Genomic DNA, 21,316 nt, shown 5'->3' with positions numbered 1-21,316 from the left:
GAGGGGTGGAGAAAGGCCACAGCATAAATTCTGGGCTACGTATGCAACGTATGGAGTGAGGAGCATGTTGGGAATGTGCTTTGAGAGTTCATAGCCATGGCCGTGGTCTGGGGCAATCTTGGAGGGGTCCAGGGAAGAGGTGGTATTAGCGATGGCCTTGAAGGACAGGGAGGATTTCAAAGAAAGAGAATGATCAGTCTGCTCTCAATCCTGCCATCTCTTGTCTTATGGATAGAGGAGTCAGAATGTCTGGGACCTGTGTTCATACTTTGTAGCCCTGGGAATGAAGCCTTCAGCATTCCAGAAGAGGACAGGGAGAGAATAACAAGCTCACTCTGTTTCAGGTACACAGAAAAGAAGTCAGGGGAGCAGGCAGAAGGAGGGGAGACTCGTTTGGCGCCCAATCCTGGTAAGCAGATGCACTGACAGAACAGTCCAGAGCCCCATCCCCCAGAAACTCCTCTCCCACCCCTCCAAAGGAAGTTATATTAAGAGTCCAGGCATAGGGCAGCTAGGTGGTGCAGTGGATAGAGCACCTGCCCTGGAGTCAGGAGGACCTGAGTTCAAGTCCAGCCTCAGGTACTTGACACTTACTGTCTGTGTGACCCTGGGCAAGTCATTTAACCCCACTGCCTCTCAAAAAACAAAACAAAACTCCAGGCATGAGAATCAAAATGACCAGCATTCTAGTCCTAGCTTCGCTGGTAACTTATTCTGTATGACTTATGGGCAAGTTCCTTTACCTCTCTGGGCCTCAGTTTCCTCATCTGTAGAATGGGAGGAGCTGAACAAGATGACCTCTAAGGACTCTTCCAAATGTAGAAGCTATGATCTGGCCTCAGAAGGGTCAGGTCTTGCCTCTGGATATATTGGGTTTTTCTCATTCCAGGTCAGTCAGAATCTGTGGCCACAAATGCCTTAGGAGCCCAGAGACCCACCCCACCTGCAAAGGTTGGATAAACTTCCCCTGATTCCCTCCCCATCGGCAAAGGTGGGGGAAGCTCCCGGGGGCTCCCTTTCCCACCTGTGGAGGTGGAAAACCTGCAGGCATCCTTCTGCTCTCTTCCTCTGCCATGGTTCCCTGCCAATGCCCGATGCTTTCCAACCTACACTCCGGGCTTCTCTCTCTGTGCAAGGTGAAGCCAACCCTTCCCAATCTGTGGTTTGGGCCCCTCCCTGTGACAGATACTCAGTTCCTCTTAGTTGGGTTCCTTTCTTTGGTCACTTCCTTACTCCCATGGGGTCTACCCTTCTCTTCCATTTACCTCTGGGAGATAGACTGCTATTCTCAACCCCAAACCCTGACTCTCTCTGGCGGATATGACCAAGAGCCAAGGGTTTGGCACTTGGTTGAAATGAGAACTCATGAGCAGTGGCATCCCCAACCCCTGATGTGGACACTTTCTGTTTGTCTCCCCAGGACCCACCAGAAGATCTCATCTATGAGGTACGTGCAGAGGGAGGTAGGTCTTTGAGGGCCCAATAGAAGAGGGTCTAGAGGAGCTGCCCCAAGCCTCTATTCCTACCTTCATTTAGCCATTTAGAAGGCCTAGAAATGTAGGGGGGCAGGATGGGAAGACAGATGGAATTTTAGGGTTTCCAAGATGGAATGAACCTCAGAGATCAAAGAATGGAGACCTGGAAGGGACATTGAAGACCACCCAGTCCAACCTCCTTATTTCACAGTTGAGGAAACTGAAGTTCATGGAGGTTAAGTGACTTACCCATGGTCTACACAGCTGGCATATAGCAGAATCAGGATTCAAACTCAGTTCACGGCCTGGACATCTTCCTTGATTTTAAGCATTGAATCACTTTATGACCCAACGAGTCATTTGAAGGTTTGAGAATTCTGTGACTCTAAAATATTCCATCAATCTAAAACTCTGTGATGCTAAGAGTCTATAATGTTAAAACATATGAATTTAATATTCCTTGAGGCTATACATTTAATATTCTGAGCTTGCATCTAAGATTCTGAGATATGGTGAGTCTAAAATTCTATGATTTTGAGTTCTCCTAACTCCAACCTACTTGGATTCTAAGACAGATTGTTCCTTTAAGTTGTCCTTTGCCTTTTCTTCTTTATTGCATAGAATAAAGAACATGAATATTATAACCAACCTCGTGGCTGTGCGTTGCTCGCTCCATCTGCCAATGACTCACTGCATGAAAGGGAGCCATCTTATGAGGTACCTGGGCGGGGGGAACCGAGTCTTCGAGACTGCTAGCAGGACCCTGTCCCTGTTGTCCCCTGAATCATCCTGTCGGGGTAGCCAGGTGTCCATAGGGCAGGAAGTGACACTGCTAAAATCCTCTGCCCCAATCAGACCCTGTCTGAAGGCTTCTATCCAGTTCAGCAGACACATTTTGGGAGGGAGACTGACTCCCAATGTGTCAAAGAGGTTAGCTAGCCAGGGAAAAGGCTGGAAATTGGGTCACGTAAGGATGATTTAGAGGGACTAGGGTGATTAAGCCTGGAGAAGAGAAGTATTAACAGGGATACCAGCACTGTTTTAAAGACACTGGGTTGGGCTGCCTTGGGAAGTAGGAACTTAAATGCAGGCTAGACAGGCATTGTGTAGAGGGGACTCCTACCTTGGGGGAGGAGGCACAGGGTTGATTGGTCTCTAATGGCCCTTCTGGCTCTTACATTCCCACATTATTCCTTATTCTAAGGACCCTTCTAGTGTTCGTATTCTATGTCATAAGATCTTCTAGAACTCTGACCTTCCATATTCTGTGTTCTTAGATTCCATTCAACTTTGCCGTTCTATGTCCTCTGCTCTAAGGTCTCTCCACTCCATGTTCTGAGGTCCCTTCTCATTCTGACATTCTAAGATCTCTCCCAGCTCTAACATTCCCTATTCTAAGGTCCTCCCCAGTTACCATTTCCCTGTTCTAAGGACTCCCTCAGTTCTGATATTTCCTTTTCTAAGACCTCTTCTAGACCTGACATTCTCTATTCTAAAGATCCTCCCAGCTCTTATATTCTTTGTTCTGAGGTCCCATCCCAGCTCTGACATTGCATGTTCTAAGGGCCCTCCCAGCTCTCACATTCTCTATTCTAAAGATCCTCCTGGCTCTTTTATTCTCTGTTCTAAGGATTCTCCCAGCTCTGACGTTCTCTGTTCTAAGGGCCCTCCCAGTGCTGATATTCTATGCACCTATGACTTTGAGATTATACAGACTCTACGTGACTTCTGTAAGCCATTTCTTGTATTCCAAGGGACCTGGTGAAGGGTAAATAGAGAGACATCTTGGGGGTCAAACCACAGATCAAAATCCTCATGTGAATGCTTCAGGGTTTATTGCTGCCCTTTTCACCAAGAGTGGCTAACCTCTTCTTCTTCTTCTTTTTTTTTTTTTTTTTGTTGAACAGACATTGACAGCACCGTACGAGAATGTTTATTGCACAGTTAACCCATCCACTTAGTCTTTTTCCCACTTGGATTCAGAAGACCTGGGCTGGAGTCCCAGCTCCACCACTGACTTGCTGTGTGACATTGGGCAGATCATTTCCACTCTCTATCTCTCATTTACCTCCTTGAAATGGGGATGATATTACAATATGTCCTAGGATTTCTGTGAGCATATAAGGGGAAGAAAGTACGTAAAGCACTTTTTCACTGTAAACTATTAAATAAATGTCTATTACTATTATTGTGGTTTTTGCCATTATTATTAATTTCCATGCTTCCAAGACCTCTGATTGCATCCACTTGAATCCATCATTCTCCCATGGCAACTGCAGCACCTCCCCACCTCCATCCTCACATTCCTATCTGGTGGATGGCTCAATGAACTTCATGGTCAAACAAATATTATCCCCTTGTAGCCAGCCATTTAGAGATGATCTTCTTTGGGAATCTTAGATCGGACGCAAGGTGATGCAGTGGACAGAGCATGGGATTTGGAGACAGTGGATCTGGGTTCAAATGCCACCTCTGTTGTGAGTGACCTTGAACAAGTCACTTAAACTCCATGAGCCTCAGTTTAGTCTTTTGAAAAATGAAAGAGTGGGACCAAAGGGTCTCCTCTGTCTGTCCTCTGTCTGCAACCTTAGGGAAGCCACTTAACTGCTCTAGAGTTGTTTCCTTCTCTCTAAAATGAAGGGGTGGGGGCAGCTAGGTGGTACAGTGGATAGAGCACTGGCCCTGAAGTCAGGAGGACCCGAGTTCAAATCCGGCCTCAGACCAAACATGATACTGTGTGATCCCGGGCAAGTTACTTAACCCCAATTGCCTAAAAACAAAAACAAAAAAAAGTGCAGGGCCAGCTCCACACCAGGATGAAGGACTTGAGTGGATGGCACGATGGATATTATTCAGTACTGAGTGGTTGAATTCCTGATAGGAGTGGGGAGCTAGGAGGAAGACAGTCAAGTGGAGAGTAATCTTTGCATTGGAAAAGGTGTCCATGGATTTTCCTGTGGTTCTTTCTCTGCGTTTCTGTTTTTGCCACCTGAGGTGGGCCATGAATGTGTATTTGGGGCAGGGAACATATGGGCTGTAGGTAGCAGCAGGTTGTGAGTGCGAGATGGATAACCAGAATAACCAAGAAAAACCAAGAGTGGAGAAAGCAGAAGGAAGATCTTGAAGAGAAGGCAGATATGAAGTCTCATCACCAGGATGGGGGCCAGCTGCAGGTCATTTGGACTAAACTTAAAAGATGAGTCTTCTCACTTCAGGTCTGGTGCTCTGTCCACCGAACCACCTAGCTGTCCTGTGCTTGGCACTAGGGGAGATGCAAACCAGGTAAGAAGCAGTTTTTGCACTCATGTGGCAATAGGTGTTAGTTTTGGTGTTAATTTTGATTTAAATTAGATGTTAGGTGTTAATTTTGTTTGGGGGAAAAGCACTGTTTCATCCTTTAGCGCAAATTAAAAAAACCTTCTGGGGAAAATCCCAGGGGGCTTTTGACTCCCTGCATGTGTGCTGTGTTCAGGGTGAGTGAAGTGGGGATTCAATATTGGCAACTTCTTTGAAAAAAGAAATCCTTCATGAAATCATTGCAGGAACGGAGCTAGACAGACAAAGGGTCAGGGAGAGAATTGACATTGATTTTTTTTCCTCCTTTTAAAATTATGAACTTAACAGCCACCTACACACACACACACACACACACACACACACACACACATTTTTGATGTACAGAGACAACCAATAGAGAAGTAATGGGGATGTCATTGTGAGCTTTCTTAGATCCAGTTTTTGAAATGTATATTAAATGTAGCGTGATCACAACCACACCGTGCTGTTTGCTTGGGACGTTCCCACTTCCTTCTGCCTTCTGCTCCCCACAACCATCCAATGTTTCATTGGTTTCTTCTTTCTTTTCTTCTTCCCTTTCCTTTTAATCACCATCACCAGCTACCAACTTCTTCCCACAGCTGGCTCCCTTACCAACAAAACAAAAGTTCTCCTTTGTACCAAATGGAGTAGACAAACAAAACAAAATAAACAACAGCAGATAATATGTGAATTATTATTCATATGTGCCATCTGTTCCTTATTCCAAAGCATTGATTTAAATATTTGTGTCGAGAACACCCTGTTACTTCCCACATGTGTGGTCCAAAAGACTTTGGACCTCATAATCTGCCAGTTAGAGAATTGATTTCAAGGCTATGATAATTTTACTGATGTTGTCTGAGATCTGGCTCATTTGGGCCGACAGGCTTCGGCTATGCAAAGTGGGTAAATTTTTGTATCAGGAGGAGTTTGTTGTTGGGAAGAATTTCTCTCAATTCAAGGCAGAAGTTTTTATTAGACACCTATGTGGTGCAAAGACACTGTCCTATGTGCAAGAGGGTGTACAAAGACAAAAACAAAAAATGGTTTTGTGCTGGCCCCAGCCTTTCCATTCCAGGAGAAAGTTAGCTCCCTCTCCCTCTAGGGAACCAAGGGATTTCTGAATCCTGTTTTTACCTGGGAGGACATTCTGGCAAACAGCCCCGCTTTTGGACATCTTTTCTTTTTGGTTTGCTAATTGGAGTTCTTCACAAGCATAATTTTGTTAAATTTGGATTTGGTTTACTAGAAATTAAAAAGAGATGGAAACTGGGTTTTGCAGGAGCATAGATTTAGAGTGAAGGGACCTTTCCAAGTCATCTGGTCCAAACCCCTCCATCTTATAGATAAGGAAACTGAGGTCTAGAGAGGTGAATGATGTATTGAGATTGCAGACCTAGTCAAGTGTGGAGTCAGAATTTGAGCCCAGGTCCTCTGACTCCAAATCCCTTGTGCTTTCCACTCTATTGGAATGCCTTAAGTGGATTTTAATTGGATCTATTTATTCGGGATTAACATTGGTTCTAGATGCCATTGGTTGAATTAATACTGATGGGGAAAGAGGCATCCATTTCTTCAGAGACAGAACACATAACAATATTCTTTCTTGTGGTAGGTTTCTGGTTGCTTCCCCCAAGAGCTGTGAAATTATTAGACACAGGCACAAGACAGTTAGGACACAACCCTCTAGAATGTCATGGGATTTATTGAGGGAATGAATCCAGGATCCCCACTGGGTCTACTTGCAAATTTCTTAGACTCCATTCAGTTAAGGGCAGAGGTTGGGGGGGGCGTGGCACAGTGGGGTGCCTGGTGCTTCCTGAAGGATTCTGGATGGAGTAGACAAGGGACTTGTAAGGGGAACTAGTGGCAGATGCATGTGGGAAGTAACAGGGCATTCTTGACACAAACATTTTTAATCAATGCTTTGGATTAAGATGCATATGGTATGCAGATCCAACGTATAGATTTCAAACTGTCTTGAAGCAATGATTGTTGTTTGCCTTTCTTTGTATTCCCAGCACTTAGCACAGTGCCTGACACATAGTATATACCTAATAAATGTTTGTAAACTGGCTGATTGACATTAAAGGGGAGTCCAGGATGTGGTAAAATGGATGAATATTATGGGATGAGATTAAGGAGGAAGTTAAAGCCACAGATTGCAGTTACCTGACCATGATCATGTAGGGATTTTCCCCAAAGACTCTAGCCCAGGAATGGGAAAGAAGGGTGGCATTGATTGCTGATGGGCTGTGGGCCAACCTAGTGACATGTGAGAGGCATCCTGCTTCTGGCTGAGAAAAGATAATCCCACTTCTCAAGAGGGTGTCACAGGAATGATGGAGAGGAGATTTATTGCTGTTGTTCAGTCATGTCTGATTCTTTGTGACCTCATTTGGTGTTTTCTTGGCAAAGATACTGAAGTAGTTTACCATTTCCTTCTCCAGCTCATTTTACAGATGAGGAAACTGAAGCAAGCAGGGTTAAATGACTTGCTCAGGGTCACGCAGCTAGTAAGAGTCTGAGGCCAGATTTGAGCTCACCTAACTTCAGGCCAAGCACTCTATCCACTGGATCACCTAGTTGCCCCTGGACAGGGGATGGGCCAGTCATATACAAAGTATTTTTGCATCCATTGAAAGGCTCAAGCTGCATAACATAGAGAAGTCAGGAAGACCTTGGTTTAAATCTGACCTTTTGGCTATGAGACGGGTCAAGTTACTTCAATAACAGTACCTTTGGTGTCCCAGGGTAGCTCTCTAAGGCTATTGAGTGCAGGTTCTGATCTGCAATAGTGGAGGGAGTTTCCACACTGGGAGTTCTTTTCAATGAAATCACTGACCTGTTCAAAAATAATAATTAAGGTCTTTAAGGGGGGAGGTTGATCAAGGGACCTCGTCCCAATCAATTTGAGGAAGTGATAGGGCTTGGATCTTTATTAAACAAGCTCCTGTAGTACTTGCCAGAGCTATGCTAAGAAGACACAGGGAATGACTTTCAGAGCAGCTTCTCTTGCCAGCTGCCACTGTCGACTCTTCTCTCCCAACTGTCTACATTTCAGGCTGCAAATCCAAAATAGAGAAAACCTGAGAAAAGAAACGAGACTTTGGGTTTCACGGCTCACTTTTATAGACCAAGGGAAAGAGATCAGTTCTTCCCAGAAGAGTCTGAAAGTTCTCCCTCCCCTCCCAGCTATCATGGTGGCCATTCCAGTCCTTGGGGACCAACCAGTTGAGTTCCTCATGTCCTCTCAGCAAGGTGCTGGGGCTCATTTCTACTTCCATGAGTGGTGTCCTTCAGACAAAGGTCCATATCCTATAATTTTGTTAAGTAGATGAACCAAGTTGACCGATGCTTTCTCCTCACATACCAAAGTATAGAAGGCTGAAAAACTCACCTGAGGTTACATTACTCACTGATAAATCACAGGGCCAAGATTACAACCCAGAACTTTAATCTACATCCCCCCGATAAGGTGTCAAGAGAAAGGTGAAAGACCCTCTGGGGTATTTGCTATGAGTTTGTTACCTTTGTTTTAAGGACAATGTAGCTAAATGGGGGACCATGATTGTGGAACTTTGTATAAACTATTAGACTCTGCCCATTCGTTAGTTTTACTGAACAGCTCTCTCTTTATTTCTGTTTTTCTCTGTCTCTCTCACATCTTCATTGCAAAGGATGGCTGGCTCTCTGGGTAGGGGAGGGGCAAAGATATATTTGGAAATGAAAGTAATCTAAAAATAAAATATGTCCATAAATTTTTTAAAAAAATTAGCACACTGCTGCTAGCCTGTTATTTCAAGGATACAGGGGAAGACCAGGTAGAATGGGGGTCATTGGCAGTTGGAGGTGAGGTGACCCAACAGGATTTAGGATGGAACACAGCAGAAAGTGAGCACAGTCCTAAGAAGTGTGCAGGAAAGCAGAACCATTAAGGTCAGATCAAGATAACCCAAAGATGAGCCAATGCACTGACAGGACCAGAGTAGGGAAGTTACCAGAACAACAGAAGAATCCCTTCCTCCCTTCCCATCCTTCAAATCCCCTATTGACACTAATCCTTTTGTGACCCTTAGACATCACAACCTTCAGTGTCTTCCCTTGTAAAATAGGGACATTCGCTGTGTACCTACCTCACAAGGTTGTTATGAGGCTCAAACAGAGAATGTCTGTAAGGTGCTTTGCAAATTTTAAAGCCTTATTTACAGGTCAGTTGTGCAGCTATGTGGTGCAGTGGTAGAGTGCCAGGCCTGGAATCAGGAAAACTCATCATCTTTAGTTCAAGTCTGGCCTCAGATACTACTAGCCCATGCGACAATGAGCAAGTGACTAAACTCTGTTTGCCCCAGTTTCCTCATCTGTAAAATGAGCTGGAGAAGGAAGCGGCAAACCACTTTAGTATCTTTGCCAAGAAAACCCCAAAATGGTGTCATGAAGATTTGGACATGACAGAAGCAATAAATACAGGTCAGTTACCATGGTCTGTCAATCGCTGGTGACAGGGTAAGAAAATTAAATTGGCTTTTATTAATTATGCAATAAACCTCACAATTCTTTAGAACTTTGTGAAATTTTTTAGCATCAATATGCCTTTTTTTTTTTGCAATCATTTATTTCACACAATCTGGCATTGACTTCCCAAGATTTTGACATGGGTCCTTCAACTCTTCATCATGAAGCCACATTTTTGTCACATTAGATATTAGGTGTGCCTTTGATGTACAATCCATTTGCCTAGATCTAGTTTTGATTATTGCCTATAGCTTATCAAGGGAGTTCAAATGAGATGAGTTTTCATGTTTATCTCCATCTCTTGAATAACCTTTCATGATATACAGCATGGAGCAAGGGTGTATCAGGCATCCCTCTATCACCGTCACTCAGAAAGTTCTCCTACTTTGGGGTTTACTCAGTCCATATCTGCTACCCAATCAAGACTGCAACTGTTGTCTAAAGGCCTCCAGGACAGCCTTCTGCTCAATGAGTCTAGTCCCTGGCTCACAGTCTTTCTCTTCTCCCCAATTCCTGCCCCCACACTTCTATATATTGATACTATCCCAAATGCCCTAATCTCACTGTCTCTCTACCTAGTTTTCCATGATCTACTCCTTTTTTTTTTGGCTAGGCAATGGGGTTGAGTGATATGATCTACTCCTAAACCACACACAAAGATGGCCACATCCTTGCTCTTGCCGTACGCACAGATGCTCCACTTTCATGTTCGTGAACTCTGATGTTCCCTGGACTGATCACAGTCAATTGTCACTCCATTACCCCTTCTGCTTTGCAACCCCAACCTTGTTCTTCCTCCAAACCATGACTTCCATTTTCTTGGCTCCTGTTTTCTTCCCCAAGTTATTACCTCTGCACTAACCACACTTTCCTCTTTCTACCATCCTGATCCCTTAGTGAACTCATCTATGCTGTCCTCTGCTCTGGAGCCCTTGGATCTTCTATCTTATCTAAGATCTTATCTGTCAAACCTCAGTCTTGAATCACTCTCACCACCCATTGCCTTAACTCTTGTACACATGTTGTTGAACGAAACTGGAGAAAATCACCCAAGTGTTCTGACTGGGTCCACTACAGGTTATATTACACAGCATCAAATGGGCCCTCACTGCTGAAAGGCAATTCTTTTACATCTCTCTAATTAACGCACTATCTGATTCACCATAGTGGCTCTTCCAAACCTTTTCATCCCTTCTCAACTTCTCCTAGCCCCCCTTCCCTCCACTCTCTCAGCTATGAGACTTGCCTTGTATTTTACAGAAAAAATAGAGGTAATTCTCCAAGTGGTCCCTCTTCTCTCCTTCTCTTCATCTTCAAAAATCCTTATTTGAATCATACGTCCCCAGTAGCTACCATTCCACATCTCTCTCCTCCCTTTTCTCCTAGAGAGAACACTGTCTATAATCTAGCCCTCCAATTCCTTTTATCCCAATCTTTTCTCATCTCTGTGCAGTCTGACTTCTGACTTCAGCATTCAATAGAAACTACTCTCTTCAAAGTTACCAATGATCGCTTAGTTGCCAAATCCAATGTCTTTTTCTCAGTCCTCATTCTCCTTGACCTCTCTGCAGCCTTTGACACTGTTTATCACTTTCTCCTCCTTGATACTCTCTTCTCACTAGTTTTTCATGACACTACTCTCTGCTGGCTGTCCTCCTACCTATCTGACCATTCTTTTGTCTCATTTTTACTCTCCTTTACAAGTGAAGACATCAACCTCCTAATGTCATTGGTTGTCTTCGAGAATGAAGGACAAACATCAATCTGAGTAGCAGTAGCTGCCCTCCGGGGGGGATCCAACAGGCCAGTTCCAGTTGGGCAATACTGCTATTTCCTTCTCCTCCTCCATCCATGTGAGGAGTCATACCCTTCCATGTGGGTGCTCTGTCCAAATGAATGTAAATTTTGATTGCTTATACTTCCTAAGATATCCTGGGGTCTGGGGACTAGAGGTTTTCCTCCCTACTTACTTATGCTATCATTAAAAAAAACAGAGGCAATCAACTCTTTTGTCTCACGCAGTTTTTAGCTATGATTTCTTGAAATATAGCTTTGAAAAACCAGGCTTTGGTAAAGCCCATTGGGATTCAAATGGAGCTACTTGACTGTGCCTTTAAACCCAAATCACTCTGGCTCTCACTGACTGGCCAATAATATGTTCCAGCCCAAGCCTCACTTGCTCATTGTTTGGGTTTTGATGGTTCAGAGTGAGTGTAAAGAGCAATTGTTTCTGTTCTGGCCAGAAACCCGGAGGGTTTTCCCCTCCCAGACTGATTCTTCTGTGAAGGCAAACTAGGTCATCTTGTTACCTTATTTCTTTTCTTCTCTTTTTTTGCTAGGCAATGGGGTTAAGTGACTTGCCCAGGGTCACACAGCTAGTAAGTGTTACGTGTCTGAGGCCGGATTTGAACTCAGGTCCTCTTGACTCCAGAGCCAGTGCTCTATCCAGTGCGCCACCTAGCTGCCCCTTTACTTTATTTCTTACCTAGTCTTTAACTACTGAATGGGTGTTGCCTCAGACAAACTGAGACCCGGGAAAGACCTTAGCTTGAAAAGGCCAAGGTCTCCCACTGCATCTGGGGCCATTGCCAATTGTCCTGACCTATGTCTTACCATTGGACTCAGAAGACTCGGGAGGAGAGAGTGAGGCCGATGACTGCACAGCCCTTCCTCACTTCAATCCAATTCCCTTGCAAATCAAGGCATCGGCCTCCTGATGTCATTGATCCTCTTTGAGGATGAAGGACAAACGACAACGAGTCTCTTTGCTGGATCTTCGTCTAGATGTCAGATCTCCATGGATGTCCCACAAAACTCTCTCCTGGGACTTCTTTTTTTCACTTGGTGATCTCAGCAGTTCCCATGGATTTAATTATCACCTCTCTGCTGACACCTATGTATACTTACATTTCCCTAACCTCTCTGCTGACCTCGATGCTCACATCTCCACCTGCATATTGGATGTTTCAAACTAGATATCCCAACTCAACATGTCCAAAACTGACCTCATCACCTTTGCTCCCAAACTTTTCCCTCTTGCAAGCTTCCCTATTAATATCTAGGGCACCTCCATCTCCCCCCATTTCCCAAGCTCGAAACCTAAATGTCATTCCCAGCTCCTCACTGTTACCTCCCCACCCCCGCATCAAATCTGTTGCCAAGGCCTGTTGATTTTGCCTTCACGTCATCTCTCAATGTGGCCCCTTCTCTCTTTCGAAATTGCTGCCACTCTGATGTAGACCCCCATCACATCACACCTGGATGATTGCACCAGCCTGGCGGGTGGTCTCCTTTCAAGTCTCTCCTCACTCCAGTCCATATTCTGCTCAGCTGTCGATGTGAAGCACAGGTCTGACCACGTCGTCCCCATTTCTATTCAATAAGCTCCAGTCCTCCCCTATTATCTCCAGGATCAAAAATAAAATTTTCTATTTGACACTGCCTTCAAAATTTGCCCCCACCCCCACTTTTCCAGTATTTTGGCAACTTATACTCCTCTTGGCCATCAATACAGTTCTTAATTATGAATGCAACACTTCAATACAGTGACACTAGCTTCCTTCCTGTTGCTCATACGAGGTACTCCATATACCAACTGCAGGCATTTTCATGGGCATGGGGGCTATCCTCCACACTTGCAATGTTCTCCTTCCTCATCTTCACCTCCTGGTTTCCTTAAACTCCCACTAAAATCCCACCTTCAATAGTAAGCCTTTCCCATTCTCTCTTAATTCTTGTGACTTAACTTTACTGATTAATCCCTTATCAATTTATCCTCTATATAGCGTGTTTGTACCTAGTTGATGTTGTCTCCCCCACGTTGACTGTGAGTTCCTTGAGGGCAGGCACTGTCTTTTGCCTTTCATTGTATCCCTTGAACTTAGCATAATGCCTGGAACATAGTAGATGTTTAATGAATGTTTATTGACTGGCTAGTGGAAAGATGTATTCCAGTATTCCATCTCCACTTGGGAATTTCTACAATACCAAGACAATTCTATTCCACTAGGTGGTGAAGTGGATAGAGTACTGGGCCTGGAGTCAGGGAGTCCTGGCTTCAAATCTGGTCTCTGTCACTTATGAGCTGTGTGACCTTGGGCAAGTCACTTAACTTCTGCCTGCCTTAGTTTTCTCATCTGTAAAATGAGGATAATAACAGTGCCTACCTCCTAAGTTGTTGTGTGGACCAAGTAAGATTATATGTATACATGTGTGTGTGAAAAATATATTATTATATATATGTATACACACATATATGTATACATATATATCATATATAATATATACATATATAAAATGTGCTTTGTAAATCTTAAAGCGCTATATAAATGCTGACCATCATTATCATCATAATCAATTCTGCTTCTCAGTATAGCAATAGACTCAGCAGAGTTTATCATTCTCTCAATGGAGACAAGATTTCTGGGCCCATTGGAAGCAAAAAAAAATCCTCCAAACATTTTCGGGTGGATGTTTTATAGAAATAAAGATACTCAGATTTCATATGCTTACCTGACCTTCTTCTGAAAACAGTTTTGATATAGCCCTGTTTGGAAAAAGTGTTTCATTCGTAAAAGGGAGATTGTTTCTCAAGCTAGCAAATGGCAGAGCTGGGATTCAAACTCAGAACATCTGACCCCACACCTCACCTTCTTTCCCCAGCACTGAGTGGCCTCTTATCTGCTCCCTGGCACCATTAGCCTTCCCACTGCCCTCTGAGATACCTGGAGCAGTGCCCATCCTGAGACCCCGCAATGTCAAAAGTCACAGGCACAGAGCCCATTGCTACCTGGAGAACATTGGTGTGGGCAGAACCAGCCATGTACAGAGCAATGTGGAGCAACTTGGGCACCTTGGGAGAACCCCAGGACTTGCCAGGTTTCATCCAGCTTGACCTCCTTCTCCTCCTCCTCTTCCATTTGGGGCCCAACCTATCCAGGGGAGCTTCTATAGGAAAACAATGCCTCCAATTCACACACTTGCCACAGTGCTTTGGCTCCCATGATATCACTGGATCCTTCAAGAGAAACAGGGCAGAGCCGGTTCTCTTCCATCCTTCTTCCCATTTTACAGGCGGGGGAAATAAAGGGGTAGCTGGTACAACAGACAAAGAGGTTTTGTTCCATGGAGACTCTGCTAAGAGGAAGACAGACCCTGAAGGGCTGGGCAGGGTGGGGCAATCTGGGAGGCCAAGGAAACAGACCAGAAGGGGACCTTGACCATCAGAACCTCAGTCCCTTGTCTTGTGGCCTGGGCAGCCTCTTCCTGCTATGACACTTCCAGACAGGTGGGCAGGCTGAGCTGGGCTCCCTGCTGCTGCCTGGCCCCTCCTCCCCAGCCCCGGCTAGGCTGAGGTCTCTCTCTGAGAGAGTAATAGTCATAGAATGTTAGGGTTGAGAAAGAGGGTCACAGGCAGCTGGTCTTCTTGCTGTATACCTCTATAAAAAGTATAAGAAAAGCCATCCGGTGGCATTTTAATTTTTATAAGGAAATTCTCTGTGAGAGAAGCAATGAATTATGATTTCCAGTAAAATCTCAAATATTGAAGCTGCGAAGGCCCTTAGAACAGGGCATGTCAGGGCTAAGAGGGGCCCCAGAACAGGGGATATCAGGGCTGGAGGGGCCTTAGAACAGGGGATGTCAGGGCTGGAGGGGCCTTAGAACAGGAAATGTCAGGGCTGGAGGGGAGAGGCCTTAGGGAAGATACTTGGTTTAAAGAAACACTTCACCAGTAGCAGGGATGAAGAGTTAGCCTAGGCAACCATTCATGTGAGCTAGATTCGAGGGGATGGCAACTCCTGGGCTGTGAGCTCCATATGAATGAAGAAAGTCACAACACCAAGGCTCAGGCCTGCCAGGACTGCCCTGAAAGGCTCTGACCGCAGGCCTAGGAAAGAGATAATCCCTCCATCCTCTGCCCAAGTACTACTCTACAGAGAGTACTGGGTTCAGTTCTAGGTGCTCCACTTTAGTAAGGATATTATCAAACTGGATCGTATCCAAACAGGGAACTCAGGGTGGTGAGAGCACAAGGTCTTGGCCTTGGAGGATGGGCCAATAACAGAGAAGCCCTCCAGCTACACTCCAGAAGTCCTTGGGACTTCCTTCCAAAAAAAAAAAAAAAGAAAAAGAAAAAGAAAAAACTGGAAGGCCAGTTGTTTATACAGAAAGAATTAGATTCCCTCTCTGGCCCCACAGGGCAGAACTGGGAACACTAGACAATCTTTTTCTTTGTTTCATGGATTCTTTGTTCCTATTGGGCAGCCCTTGGTAGTGAAATTTGGGAGAATCCAGACAAGAGATGAACAGGTTAGGTAGGTGTGGATGAGATGCAATTTATGTGCTTCACTGGAGGCAGCATCCAAATTGATGGGATCACCGATTCATTTCAGGGTTTGAGAAATACTAGTAGCTAGAATTTCAATGGAAGATGTCAACTAGGTAGAGCAGTGGGTAGCTTGCTGGACTTGGAGTCAGGAAGACCTGAGTTCAAATCTGGCCTCAGACACTATCTGCTTGACCTTGGGCAAATCACTTAACTCTGTTTGTCTCAGTTTCCTCAGCTGTAAAATGAGCTGGAGAAGTAAATGGCAAACCACTCCCATATCTCTGCAAAGAAAACCCCAAATGGGCTCATGACGAGTCAGGCATGGCTGCAAATGACTGAACAACAAAGATGAAAGATACAGATTTAGGCAGAAATTGGAAACTGAAATCTTCCTAGCAGTCAGATTTATTCTACAGTAAAATGGGCTTCCTTGGGAAGCAGTGGGATACTTGGCTCTAGACATCTCCTAGCAGAAGCTAGACCATCAATTTGGGGTGGGGGGAGTAGGAGGGATTCTTGATCAGGAATGGGTTGAATTCAGCAGAAGACAGAAGAGGTATCGAGTAGCAGAGTGCATAGAGTGCTGGAGTAGGAGTCAGGAAGACCTGAGCTCAAATCCAGCCTGACGCTGACCAGCTTTGTGACCCTGAGCAGGTCAGTCACCTTTGTCTGCCTCAGTTTCCTCACCTTAAAATGGGGATAATAATACCACCCTCCAAGGTTGTTGTGGGGAACAGATAAAATAATACTTGTAAAGCTCTTTGAAAAACTTGAAATGCTATATAAATGCTGGCTATTATCATTATTATTATTCCATCCCTGACTCTAATGATGAAGCCCAACAGCTCAGTCAACTAACTGGATCTTTCTGATTTCTCCTTCTCTAAGTGATCACCACCCATCTGTTTAATAGCTCACTCCATGATCTTGCTGCGGATGGGTGCCAACCTCAATAGTTTAGCTTTTGTGGAATCCACCTTCCTCACCATTAAAAAAAAAAAGAAATTACAACAACAATCCCAAACATCTAGTTCCTCATCTCTTCTCTACTCTTCCTCCAAGATCGTACAAGAAGAGAAGCAACATGGTCTTGGATAGAGAGAGCCTTGGATTTGGAGTGAATGTAGCTGGGTTTGAAATGCAGTTCTGCTTTTTCTTGTTCCAATGACCTCAGAGAAGTCACTTTTCCATCTCTGGGTCTCAATTTCCCCTTCTGTAATGTGAGGAGATTGGTGTCATAGCCTCTGAGGTGCCTTCCAGTTCTAGTTTCTTAGCACCAAGGGCCATGGTCAGCTTGTCGGCTCTTTTTGGTGGCCAGCCAGATGAGCAGTGTGAAGACAAGTCATTTCAACTTTTAGGTTCTTAAGACTTGGATTCATTGAATGTCATTAGGACTTCTCATTCTCTCTCCTTCTTCACAACTTCACTTAATCCCAGGTGGAAGGCACCTCTCTTGAGCATGCCTTTTTGTTCATGTTTATTGGCTCTCCTCTAGTAGAAAAATCATTCTTGTTGATAGAAAATAGAGAAGTAGAATGGGGCCCTGAGTCGTGGTTTCCTCTAGATGTCTGTTAATGTTATGCCATTGCCCCAAGCTGATAAGCCCTATTACTTCCTTGTTTTCTTCTAAAATAGGTGACTTGTTATTTTAAAATTAGTTTTAGCTTCAGCTTTCCCAGTCCAATCCAGTCTTTCAAACACTACAACAATCTCGACCTCAAAATGTAATTCTTCACAGATGGAATAAACCAAGGTTGACCTGCTCTGGTTCCATGCCTTTTCATCAGTCTCTCCTGGCTACATTGTAAGCTCCTCTAGGGCAGTGAGGGAATTAAAGAGCAATTGATTAATTGTGGGAATTGAGTGACCACACTGGCTCTATCTTGTGACTCAATTCTGGATCGAGCTCATTTCCCTTTTTATTCATTTATGAGTCTAGTCCGATTTATTCAATTATGGGAATTATGAGAAAACTTTAATGCATTATTGATCTTAGCCTAGCATGGCTAGGAAGCTGGATCATCCTTACCTGCTGCTCAGAGGCCCTTCACGAACCACCTCAGTTATGCTGACCAGAAACCTGGTCAGACCCAAAGACTGATGCACGGAGTTTTTTCACAATTGTACATCTCAAGTAAGCCATATGTCTTATCTGAAAACTGGTCCCTTGCTGCGCAATCAGTTATTGTTTCCATGTTCCTTTGATTATTCATGGACGCTTGGGGGGGGAGTGGGACACCTCACTCTCTGAATTCAAAGAATTGAACCTTTTTTTTTATCTCTACCTCCCAACTTGGAAAATCCCTAATCTTTCCTCCAATTAGAAGTCAGATTACCTAATTTTGTATCTTGGTTAATTGTTTTCTTTTAATTAATTGATTTTATTTGATTGTTTTTAGTACATAAAAATCTATCTTACTCTGTATTCAGGGTCTTTGGACTGACAGGGAGTCCATTGATTCATTTATTATTCCTGTTTGCTTAATAAGTCATGTAACTGATTGTTTCCTTAATTATTATTAATTATTTGCAACAGCAGGAGCTATTCAACTTTTGGATTTAAATCACCAAATCAAGTTGAATCAAGTTGTCAAGTCAGCAAGCATTTATTCAGCACCTACTATGTGTCAGGTACTGTGCTAAGCGCTTGAGTTACCAAGGAAGGCGAAATGAGCTCCTGCCCTCAAGAAGTTTATAATGTGATGTGGGAGACTGTGCATAAGAAGACAGATAGGATAAATTGGAAGTGCATTGTAAAAGCTGAGCACAGTGCCTGGCACACAGTAGGCACTTAAATACTTGTTCACTGAAAACTGGAATGTGAAGCCAGAGGCCTGGGTGCTAGGGTGACCTCTGTCACTGACCCATTGTTTGATGTTGAGGCCAAGAACCTTTTTCTTGTTATATCTTCATCTGTAAGATGCAGAGCTTGAGGAAATGACTTTTAAGGTCCCCAGCACTTAGCACAATGCCTGGCACATAGTAGGTACTTAATAGAGATTTGTTGACTGACTGTGTGTTAGTCTGTTAGTCTCTTCCAGTTGTCACATTCTGTGTTCTACATTCTAAGGCCCCTTCCAGGTCTGAAATCTTGTGCTCTGTGTTCCAATATGTTCCCTTCTGCTCTGACATTCTGTATTCTCCATTTAAAATATTCTAAGGTCCCTTTCCACTCTGATATCCCATCTATCTGCTGTAGATTCAAAGGCAGGAAAGATAGAAAAATCAAGGACCCAAGACTTGGTCATCCACTTCACTCTTGGAGAACAGTAGGTCCTTTCTGCCCCTTGAAAGTGACTGTTCTGGACTGGAATGTGGTCACTGTGAGAGACTGAAGCAGAGATATTGCCCTGGCCCCTCTGGCCTCACTTTGATAGGATGCTGCCTTTTTCCCACCGGGGCTTCTGTACACAGGGAGTGTTCCTCCTTGTGGACAATGAATGGGGGTTGAAGGTCCCTCGCACCTGCTGATCGGAGGGAGGAGTGAAATCTCCTTCCACAGGTGGAGAGTGAGGAGATCTGGATTCCAGGGCCAGTGTGGTTCCTGACTCCTTGGAACTCTGATCCCCTGTCTAGGTCTTCATGGCTTCAGCAGTAAAACGAGGGAGTAAGGAAGGATGATTTCTCAGGTATCTTTGGATCAGGCACACAGTGTTTGGAAGGCTTTGACAAGGAGGGAATAAACATTTATGACAGCACCTACAATGTGTCAGGCACTCTACTAAATACTTTTCAGATATTACCCCAATTTGATCTTCTAAACAACTGTGCAAGGTAGGTGCTATTATTATCCCCATTTTACAGTTGGGGAAACTGAGGCAAAAAGAAGTTTAAGTGACTCGCCCAGTGTCGTAAAGCTAGTAAGTGATTTGAATTTAGCTCTTGTTGATTCCAGGCCCATTGCTCTAACCACTATGCCAACAGCTGTCTCTGTCTCTGTCTTTTCAATATTCTGTATTTTATGTTCTAAGGCCCCTCCCAGCTCTGACCGTCCATGTTCTAAGGCCCCTCCCAGCTCTGACATTCCCTGTTCTAAGGCCCCTCCCAGCTCTAACATTCCCTGTTCTCAGGTCTCTCCCATATTCTTAGGTTCTATGCCAGTAGGGAATCTACAGAATCACTCTCCTACTGTGCCTCCTTGGAGGCCAGTTCTCCAGCTTTTTCAGAACAGCCCATTTTCATGGCTCCATGGCAGAGCACATGAGCAAAGCAAGCCCCATGAATCATCAAAGGGCAGACACGAAAGGGACTTCAGGGACCATTTAGCCCCATGCTTATAGATCAGGACACCAGAGCCAGGGAGAGCATGGGATTTGTGCCAGGTCCCACAGCCGATCAACCAATCAACAAACAAACATTTTATTAAATGCTTCACTTGTGCCCATTTCATTTGTTAATGCACCAAGTGGGGAGGGAGAATCCAAGGGAAAAAAAATTAAATAGCTGCTACCTTTAAGCAGCCTGAATTCTCACATGGGAGAAACTGTATACATTTTTAAGTATACTGTGGTCAGAATACATACAAGATATATACTTGGTAGTTTGGGGAGGGAGGGCACCAACAACTAGGTGGAGGAGGGAGGGCAGGGGATGCCAGGAAGGATTCCCAGTAAGCAAGCGTCAGAGCTGGAGTTGAAGGCAAGACTTTGAACTCTTGGGCCAAAACCTTTTCCATTAAAATGGAACTCTTTCAACTCTACTCAATTTTCCTTTTATGGGGTGTATGGCCAGACTAGGGCTTAGCTTGGGTCTGTTTCTCCTCATCTTGTCTTTAGTAGAAAGAGGGGCCAGCTAGCTATTTATTCCCCCCATCCCCAACATTCTTCAGCCTCTTGGACATTTTTCTCTTCATTTTTAAAACTCCCAGACCTGACTCCTGAGTGATGGGGTATTATCTGGAACTTTGGAAACCATACCCAGATTTGCCCTCTTTTTTGGGGTGGTATGGTGGCAGACCATTTTTACCACTAACACCAATCTACCTGGAATTTGTCTCCATCCTTCAATGTACAATTCAGGTGCCACTTCCCTTGGGCAGCCTTCCCAGGAACTACTCCCTTTGGACCTCAGGTAACACTTAGTGTGAAGAGTCAAGGATGGCTCTGAAGTTACAAACTTGGGTGCCTAGTAGGATAGAGTTGACTTCAACAGAAACAGGGAAGCCTGTAGGAGGTACCAGCTTGGGGGAGTGAGGAGGAGGAGGTGGCAGAGGAAGAATGTTAGGTTCAGTTGAGCAAATTATTTACGTATTTTGTTTTCACATCACTGACATTTCTAAATCTCTCTTCTTATTCCCTACACAAGCCACTGCTTGTAACAAAGAATAACAAGAAAGAATAAAAAAATGAGCAATACAACAAAACTAACCAACAGATTGAATCTGACATGCAGCATTCAGCACCCATACATAGTCTCCCACCTCTACAAAGAAGCGAGTGTAGTACATTCTTTCATACTCTCCCCAGGGACAGGCTTGGTCACTGTGCAGTCACTGTGCATGATTCCCCTCCCCCTTCTAAATATTACTTACTACACTCTGTATCAGTTCAGGTAATTCTTCTCATGTTTCTCTGCCCTTTTCATACTTATCATTTCCTTTGGTGCAGTAATATTTCATTCTATTCACATTCCACAATTTGTTCATCCTTCCCCCAACTGATGATGGCCTAATTTGTTCTCA

General features: G+C 44.3%; 1 protein-coding gene across 1 annotated transcript in view; it reads left to right on the top strand.

Moving 5' to 3' along the window:
- The window catches only part of LOC114042018 (carcinoembryonic antigen-related cell adhesion molecule 20-like), a 115,159-nt gene that overhangs the window by 23,108 nt on the left and 70,735 nt on the right, over nt 1-21,316 (top strand). Inside the window, exon 9 of the mRNA XM_027860728.1 lies at nt 330-344. Within this exon, the coding sequence (XP_027716529.1) occupies nt 330-344 (15 nt within the window). The remainder of the gene's footprint in view (nt 1-329; nt 345-21,316) is intronic.

The sequence above is a fragment of the Vombatus ursinus genome, unplaced genomic scaffold (assembly GCF_900497805.2).
Source record: "Vombatus ursinus unplaced genomic scaffold, bare-nosed wombat genome assembly UNPS02014239.1, whole genome shotgun sequence".
NCBI classification, from domain to species: Eukaryota; Metazoa; Chordata; class Mammalia; order Diprotodontia; family Vombatidae; genus Vombatus; species Vombatus ursinus.
Note: the sequence above shows the minus strand (reverse complement) of the source record. Positions and strands in the feature narration are given on the sequence as shown.